Raw genomic sequence first — 9645 nt, forward strand, 5'->3', positions numbered from 1 at the left:
GCTCGGCCGTTTCTGAGGCTCCAGGTCCTTTGCAGCTGTGAATGAAAAATTTTGCTGCCCTGTCGGCAAAGGACACTGCAGCCCCAAGGGACACCCCCAGAATGGAGGAAGGCCTGACTACTACTGAACCCTCAGCCACTGCGGACACTCCCAACCGTGCACCCTGAGGTGCCTCCGGATGGGATAGAATAAGATACTGGCCTTGGACAGCTAAGGTTCATAGCAAAGGAATGATATTAGTGAGCCCGGACTCTTATGACTTCCTATGCATGAGAAAAGCTAAATTCTTTGATGTGAACTGTCTGGTTTTCTTTAACAGTAATCTTTTGATGGTCTGACTACCTGGTTTTGTTGCAAAACTCTTGTATATCCTACACAGCAGTCCCTCAGAGCTCTGTGAGGCTGCCTCCTGGGCTTGAGTTCTCAGTCTGCCAAATAAAACTATTCTCCACTTTTAGGTTTTGCTTTTTTTTTTCTCCAGTCCACAGTTTTGATGACCACTGAGGGAACCCAGAGCAGACTTATTTCCTTCGCCTGAACTCTACGAGGAAATGGAGCCTTGGTACTAGCAGAGACCTCTTGTGCCCACCCACCGCCTCGTAGAGTTCAGACGAATTTGGGTGAGTCTCTCCTTGTTCTCGGATCTCCTGATTTTTGATGGAGTATTCTGAGCTTTGCTTGGCAGTGTCTCACAGGTGCCTGGCTCCGCAATTGAAAGATATTGGGGAGGGACCTCCCTAGTTGACAGGATACTAGAGGAGCTCTGTTGAAAGACTCCGGAAGAAAGTACCCTCTAGCGGAAAGATACAGAGGAAGCCTGGTTGAAAGACACTGGGGGGAAAAAAAAAGACACTGGGATTTGCCCAGTAGAAAAGATAAGGAGGAGTCTGGGCTGCATGTTTCAGTAAGAGGCTCACCTGAGGCCTTCCTCAAATTGGATACCTTAAAAAGAATTCACTGGGATAAAAGATTTAAAAGTAAATCTTATCCCCGAGAAATTCATCTTTAAAATGGGAAATAGATTCTCTCAAACGAAAATGAGGGACATCAGAAAACCCACCTCAGACTAACAACACTCGAGCCAGATTTGTGAATGTACAGAGTTCATACTTGTAAGTACCTACTTAATTGGGAATTAAAGGAAATCCCACCCTGAAAATGACTTAAGCTGGGGCTCTCTTATTGACTATGCAGTTAAGTTAGAAAAAGCCAGCTTGATAAAAAAAAAACATCTGAATTCTGACCTTAAACAAAAGCAAAAGCCCTTGTAGGGGGAGCTTGCATTTTTCTGTGTGTTTGAGATGTAAATATTCCACCTCATCTCTTTCAGGCCTTTTGTGTCAGGCCTTTAGTTTTTTGAGAACTTGGTCTCTGCCATCTGGAAGGTGCACATATGGTGTACACTTGGCAGACAGTCATATAGGCTGGGATTCTGAGCAGTCTTTTGTCTGGCTACCAACTCTGATGGGCTTTTTGCCATATATATGTATTTTTTAATTGCGGAATAGCTGCTTTGCAATATTGTGTTGGTTTCTGCCATACATCAACATGAATCAGCCACAGGTATACATATGTCCCCTCCCTCCGGAGCCTCCCTCCCATCTCCCACGCTTCTAGGATGTCACAGAGCACTGGGCTGAACTCCCTGTGTCACACAAGAAATTCGTCCACTTCTGCCCCCAATCCCTCCCAGCATCAGAGTCTTTTCCAATGAGTCAACTCTTCGAATGAGGTGGCCAAAGTATTGGAGTTTCAGCTTTAGCATCATTCCTTCCAAAGAACACCCAGAGCTGATCTCCTTCAGAATGGACTGGTTGGATCTCCTTGCAGTCCAAGGGACTCTCAAGAGTCTTCTCCAACACCACAGCTCAAAAGCATCAGTTATTCGGCGCTCAGCCTTCTTCACAGTCCCACTCTCACATCCATACACGACCACTGGAAAAACCATAGCCTTGACTAGACGGACCTTTGCTGGCAAAGTAATGTCTCTGCTTTTCAATATGCTATCTAGGTTAGGTGTCTCAATTATGGTTTTCTCAGTATATGCCCAGTATATATAATGGGTATATATGTATATATATATATATATATACACACATATACTGAGGCATATATATATATATGCCTCAGTATATATAGTGGGGTTGTTGGGTCATATGGTAGTTCTATTTCCAGTTTTTTAAAGAAATCTTCATACCGTTCTTCGTAGTGGCTGTGTCAATTTTCATTCCCAACAACAGTGCAAGAGGGTTCCCTTTTCTCTACATCCTCTCCAGCATTTGCTGTTTGTAGATTTTTTAATGATGGCCATTCTTACAGGTGTGAGGTGATTGTAGCTTTGATTTGCGTTTCTCTAATAATGAGCAATGTTGAGCATCTTTTCATGTGTTTGTTGGCCATCTTTATGTGTTCTTTGGAGAAATGTCTGTTAGGTCTTGCGTCCATTTCTTTGTTTGTTTTTCTGGTATTGAGCTGCATGAGCTGCTTGTATATTTTGGAAACTGACCCTTTGTCAGTTGTTTTGTTTGCAATTATTTTCTCTCATTCTGAGGGTTGTCTTTTAATCTTGTTTATTGTTTCCTTTGCTGTGCAGAAACTTTTTCGTTTAAGTCACATTTGTTTACTTTTGTTTTTATTTCCACTACTCTGGGAGGTGAGTCAAAGAGGATCTTGCTGTGATGTATGTCAATGTATCTCAAAGAGTGTACTTCCTATGTTTTCCTCTGAGGCTTTTTGCCAACTGAACTTTGGTGGTGGCAGCCTGTACCACAAAGGCCTTTCCTTTCTTAGACTGTTTTTGGGGAATAAACTTGGTGAGTCTTGCTTAGGTGGCATCTTGTGGGGAATGCCTCCTGCATCTTACTGGTTTGAGGCACTATTAAGATACCTCTCATGAATGGCCAGATGATGGAGCCTTTAAATTGGAGAAACTCTAAACTGGTAAAATTTTAGAGAGCTCTCATTATAAACAGCTGTTTTATTGGTATCTGTGAGGAGAAAGGAAGGTGGGGAAAAAATATGATGGTTAACCTAAGAACTCCCTTAGTTTAAAACAAACAAGATTTGGGAAGCTTTATTGTGGTCTCTTCTTCCCCTCAGTGGGTCTTATAGATGATAATAAAAACACTGGAATAATTAATTAGGTTGATTAACAGGAAAACAAGAAAAAACTGAAGGGAAAGTCTACAGACTTCCCCCCAACAAGGTGGAGATTTTAAGGTGACTGGTCCCAAATGGAGAAAGAAATCCTTAGATGGTTACTCGAAAGTGGGATAAATAAAACAGGCGTTAATAGGATTAAATCAAAGGTTTGATAAAACACTACCTAAGGTTGGATGGGCCAAAGGGACCCCCTAGTGGTCTCCAACTTTAAAGGGTACCAAACAAGTCCTCTCTATTTACCCCAGTTAAAACATGTATTTAAAGGGCTGGGAAAAAATACACCGAGATACTTGACCAACAATTATTTGGGGCGACAGGCTAATCAATCAAGTTAAAAGATTGACAAAAGGGCCTGAATCCCTTGGCTTGACTGGGGACTCCAGAGCCCCAGTATAAAAATACAAAGTAGGTAAAATGGTCTGGGAAAATAGAGTTCTAGAATTCCTTGTAAGACCAAAACATGTTCTTTGGGTCCTAATGAAAACTAAAGTTAAAGGTATAAAAGTTGATAGAATTGAGATGAAAGTTAATAAGAAGTATTTATTTAAATAGGCCTTATATTCGATAGTTACATCTCTTCTGCTTAATTATATTGTGGAGTAGACATGTTTTGCTGGGGAATGCTTCCCTTGCTTGATATTATAAGAAGGGGCATATATATCTACCCCTCAGGAAATATGAAACATACTAAAGGAAATCTTAGGCTTATCTGAGCCCATACCATATAAAGTAAGAACCTGAGAATTCATATTCAGGAGTTAAGAGATTTTGCTCTGGGCCTAACCTGTGCACTCAAAAAGAGAGCCTTTCTTGAATGCCTTCTGTGAGTTTTTGTTATTTTACTTGCTAAGTTAAGTCCAACTCTTTGCAACCCCATGGGCTGTAGCCTGCTGGTCTCTCCTGTCCATGGGCTTTACCAGGCAGTGGGTTGCCATTTCCTTCTCCAGGGGATCTTCCCCACCCAGGGTTGGAACCTGTGTCTCTTGTATTTGCAGGTGGATTCTCTGAGCCACCAGAGAAGTTTTTGAAGGCATGATAAATTAAACCCGAAACTTTTAGAACACAGGACTCTGAAATTTAGAAATCTTTTAATGTAATTTAGGTGACTAAAAAGTTCTTGGAAATTTAAACGTTTTTGTCTCACAAGTCTTGATAAATCAGAAATGTAAATACAAGCCACAAGAACCTGAAACTGAGCCTGATTGACTCAGAAAGAACCTGAAACCAAGGAAGAAAAAAGGAAAAGGTGGCCTTTTAAAACTTAAACAGTTGGAAAGGCACCCTCCACCAAAATCTAATTCATAGCCTCCTTAAGGGTTTATCAAGATCAAATACATATCTTAAAAGTCTTTTCCACAAGCAATAAAGCCTTCGTCATCTTAGCAAGCAAATTTAATTTATTCCAGCTTACATATGAACTAGTAAGCTTATATTGTAATAACTGATTCATAACTAAGTTTTAAAGTGAAGCTATGAGATCTCTAGTTTTGTCTATGTGTCCATGTGTACATTAATAAGAGACATTATTATGAGATGTCTACCTCTAGGAAATATTAAAATTAAATTTTAAAAAGAGCTCTATATAATTGACTTAAAAGTAAGATGTTACAAACTAAATATTTCTGAATATGAAAGAAACTGGCCAGAATGAATTTCAGGTTTACATGATCTAAGAAATATTCAATATTAATGTCTCATTAAAAAATGTTTGTATTGACATATCATTACTTATAATGTGTTAGTTTCAGGTGTTAGTCCAGCACAGTGGTTCAGTTTATATACATATATATGCACACAAACAAATATATATATATATTTTTTCTTTCTCAGACTTTTCCTATAAGGGAAAAGAAAATATTGAGTATAGTTCTCTGTGCTATACAGTAGGTCCTCTTTGGTTATCTATTTTATGTATAGTATAAAATCTGGTATTAAAAGTAGCTTAAGCTTGCTAGCTTAATCAATATAGACATGTCTTTATTGTACCTAGGTTTACTGAAGGTCAATAGATTCATGCTGTTTGTTATGGTTTGCCAACAGCACATTTACTTGGTATGGCAGTATTTTTATAAGTTGTAAAATGTAACTATGATGAGAGTTTCAGGTGAACTCTTTTAGAAGTAATTATATCTTGGGTATGTCTATCTAAAAGTTTCTCCAGAGTTTTGGTAACTTGAGTTTTGTTAAGTTAAATGAGGAGAATGTTTTGAATGTCCACATTATTTCAAATAAGAAAATGCTGATACATTAATTGCTAAACAGTTCTACATTTAACCACTTTTCTTAGGAGAAGAAAACTAAGTGTTTATTAGAAACATATCTTGTACCACATTGAGGAAAGAAATCATGATATATGTTTCTAGACGTTTGGGAATATTCCAGTCAGGGAAGGCTGATGTGACAGTTTATAATTACTTGCTGCTTGTTGGTTTTTGCTAGAGATTAAGGGTTGTTTTAAAAAATATTTATTATTTATTTGGATGCCCCAGGTCTTCGTTGGGACATGTGGGATCTAGTTCCCTGACCAGGGATAGAATTCTGGTGGATGCAGTCTTAGCCACTGGACCACCAGGGAAATCCCAAGATTAAGGTTTATAATGGTTAAAATTGTCGTATATAATTAGAACTACTAAAGATAATAAGGGAACTATTTCAGTATGCAAGGGAAATAGGATATGTGTTTTCAGCAAAAGAAGGTATGAGGAATGGAAATACATTTTATTAAGGGGAAAGAATGATTCCCTAAAGCTGGTTATTTCTGGATTTAAAAAACGGACAATACGAATATAAAAAGTTGTAGAAAATTTGTTAAAAAAAAAAAAGGAGCCATGAAAAAGTTTGTACATGGGCAGGCTCAGATTAGATAAATTTAATTAGGTAAATGGATAAGGTTATTAAAAGTAGGCTGGTGCAAGCTTGGATTTGATTTAGTCTGTTAAGAGAATGAAGTTTTCTTGATATACTGCTTTTGGTAACAGATTGTGTGAAGTTTTTTAAGTGATCTGTTTTTTGTTGCTTTTAAAAAAAATTTTTTGTCACTTCGGTTAAGCGAGTATTGTTTTACAGTGACCTATGATCCTGTTTGAAACAGTTAGTTGCTCAATTGAGTTTGATTCTTTGCAACCCCGTGGATGGTAGCCCTCCAGGCTCCTCTGTCCATGGGATTCTCCAGGCCAGAATACTGGAAGGGTAGACATTCCCTTCTCCAGGGGATTCCTAATCCAGGGATCTGGGTCTCCTGAATTGGCAGGCAGATTCTTTACTGTCTGAGCCACCAGGGAAGCCTGTAATCCTATTTGACCAAGTGATAATATTTTTGACAAATTTCCCAGATATCAAACTTTAAGGTTCATTTGACCTCTGGTTAAGTCTGGGATATTTCAGATGAACTACAATGTAAGGCATCTTAATTAGCCTATTAGGCTAATTAGGCTTCTTTGATATGTTCAGTTACTTGAGAAACATTGTCAAATGATTGGAGATGAACCCTAGGTTATATTATATAGATAAATGTTATAGATATTCTAAATTTTATATGAAATTTCTAAAATTCTGATACGCTTTGGTATAATGTTATTAGTCATAATTCTAGTTATTATCTTAAAATGTTATGTCACAGAAATATCCAAGTTTCTTGCCAGCTGCATTGCAATCAGATCTTTAACCATGCCATTTAAGTCTTATCATTTGTTGACAGTTTTACTCTGATGCTTCTATAAAATAAAAATCTTTTTAAAAATTCATAAAAAGGAATTTTGACAAATGTAAGTTCTGGTAACTTTTAGATCATACCACTGAACTGGGTAAGAAATTATAAAACTCTAATGGAAAACCTGAGTACTTCATCCAGATCATCAGAAATTAATTACATAGGACTGAATGAACTGGTAAATAAACATTTATAATTTTATGACTTTTTCTGCAAAATACTGGTTTTAAATCTTTATTTTCCAGAAAAACATTTCCTCCGATGTTGATAAAATATACCTTTATAAAAATGAAACATTTGTCTTTTTCTCTATACCTAATGCTCTCAGAATTTGGCTTCTCCAGCTAGGTCTCCTATGGACTTGATGGCTTATTACAACCAAATTAAAGTAGTTATAGGCTTCCCTGGTGGCTCAGATGGTAAAGAATCTGCTTGCAATGCAGGAGACCTGGGTTCAATCTCTGGGTCAGGAAGATCCCCTGGAGAAAGGAATGGCTACCCACTCCAGTATCCTTGCCTGGACAGTTCCATGGACAAAGAAGCCTGGCGGACAACATTTCATGGGTCACAATAAGTCGGACATGACTGAGTGACTAACATGTTCACTTTCATACTAATCATTGTTTTAGTTTGTTCTTTGTTTTCAGATTGTTTATGGTTTGTGTCTCTCTCTGTTGTACTATGATCTTATTAATGTTACTAGCTCTATTATTTATCCCAGCTAGTTTATAAGATTGTCTCTTGCATTACTCAATGTGTAACCAGGTCTCTAACAAAATTAATGATGGCTAAACATCTCAAGGAAATAGATCAATGATTGTAATAGTGTGATTCTAGATATGGGAAGAAGCAACAGTGAAAAACCTTTCCTCGATCATAATAGACTAGTAAGACAAGGGAGCCAGAGAATTTTAGATATCAACAGGGCCTGCTCCAAGAAAACTTCTCAATACATTGAGTAGCTTATCAACAGAATCTTTGCCTGATCTAGGAATGAGCCTTTCTAGCACCATGGGACCATATTGGTTGTGAAATGTCACCCAAATGTTGGTCGAATTTTATTACTAAGGGGAAGCACTGTGGATGAAAAATGTTGCCTGCCATATCAACAAACAAAAGGGGCTGTAGCCAGCAGACCATCAGCTGCTACAACTGCCCCTGATGGTGAGCCCTGAGGGAACTCAGGAGAGACAGGTGGGCTGCCTGCTACCAGGCCTGCAGCCACTGTACCCACCTGGGTGCACCCTGAGGGAACTCGGGATGGGAAAGAACAGGATGCTGGTCCTGGATAGGTCAGGTACATATCAAAGGAATGGTTTCAGTAAGCCTGGACTCTTGCATCTTCCCATACATAGAAAAGTATTAAATTCGTTAAATTGAGATGTTTGGATTTTCTTTAATTAACTAATCTTTTGATGTTCTGACTACCTGATTTTTGTTGCAAAACTCCTGAAATAAAAAAAAAAAAAACTCCTGAATATCCTGGCTCCTTCCTTTCCTCTTTGGAGCAGTCCCTCAGAGCTGTCTGAGAGGCTGCTTCCCAGGCTTGATTGCTCAGAATGTTCACCAAATAAAACATAATTCTCCAATTTAAAGTTGTGTGTTTTTCTGAGACCTGGAGGGAAGGACCATGTCTCACGTAGACTCAGACCTTGGGTGCTGGCCACTCGGCTCTTCCTTGTGCTTCACACCTACCTATCAGCTGGACTCAAGCCTCCTGGGAGCATCACTGCAGTGGTTTTGCATTTGTATCTCTGGACTGGGAGCCTCCATTTAAAAAAACTATCTTTTTAGATTCTGTTTCAGTCCTTATATAAATTGAAACAAATATCATAATGTTACTACTTGCAGTGCATAGATATGTTTTCATTTTTTAATGCTACTTAGGAAACACTTGCTAACATCTGCTGGATCATGGAAAAAGCAAGAGACTTCCAGAAAAACATCTATTTCTGTTTTATCGACTATGCCAAAGCCTTTGACTGTGTGGATCACAATCAACTGTGGAAAATTCTGAAAGAGATGGGAATACCAGACCACCTGACCTGCCTCTTGAGAAACCTATATGCAGGTCAGGAAGCAACAGTTAGAACTGGACATGGAACAACAGACTGGTTCCAAATAGGAAAAGGAGTACGTCAAGGCTGTATATTGTCACCCTGCTTATTTAACTTCTATGCAGAGTACATCATGAGAAACACTGGGCTGGAAGAAGCACAAGCTGGAATCAAGATTGCTGGGAGAAATATATCAGTAACCTCAGATATGCAGATGACACCACCCTTATGGCAGAAAGTGAGTGAAGAAGAACTAAAAAGCCTCTTGATGAAAGTGAAAGAGGAGAGTGAAAAAGTTGGCTTAAAGCTCAACATTCAGAAAACAAAGATCATGGCATCTGGTCCCATCACTTCATGGGAAATAGATGGGGAAACAGTGGAAACAGTGTCAGACTTTATTTTCGGGGGGCTCCAAAATCACTGCAGATGGTGATTGCAGCCATGAAATTAAAAGATGCTTACTCCTTGGAAGGAAAGTTATGACCAACCTAAACAGCATATTCAAAAGCAGAGACATTACTTTGCCAACAAAGGTCCATCTAGTCAAGCCTATGGTTTTTCCAGTAGTCATGTATGGATGTGAGAGTTGGACTGTGAAGAAAGCTGAGCACTGAAGAATTGATGCTTTTGAACTGTGGTGCTGGAGAAGACTCTTGAGAGTCCCTTGGATTGCAAGGAGATCCAACCAGTCCATTCTAAAGGAGATCAGTCTTGGGT

At 38.7% G+C, this 9645-nt stretch overlaps 1 protein-coding gene across 2 annotated transcripts in view; it reads left to right on the plus strand.

The window, feature by feature from the left end:
• The window catches only part of LOC105005234 (chromosome unknown open reading frame, human C6orf226), an 879-nt gene extending 422 nt beyond the window's left edge, over window positions 1–457 (plus strand). The window contains exon 2 of one of the 2 annotated variants that reach the window (XM_010863155.1): window positions 5–457. In XM_010863155.1, the coding sequence (XP_010861457.1) occupies window positions 5–41 (37 nt within the window). In that variant the 3' untranslated portion in view covers window positions 42–457. The other variant, XM_010863156.1, reaches the window with a different exon arrangement.
• Window positions 458–9645: the final 9188 nt, after the last annotated feature.

This window comes from Bison bison, unplaced genomic scaffold, assembly GCF_000754665.1.
Source record: "Bison bison bison isolate TAMUID 2011002044 unplaced genomic scaffold, Bison_UMD1.0 scf7180017864487, whole genome shotgun sequence".
Lineage (NCBI taxonomy): Eukaryota > Metazoa > Chordata > Mammalia > Artiodactyla > Bovidae > Bison > Bison bison.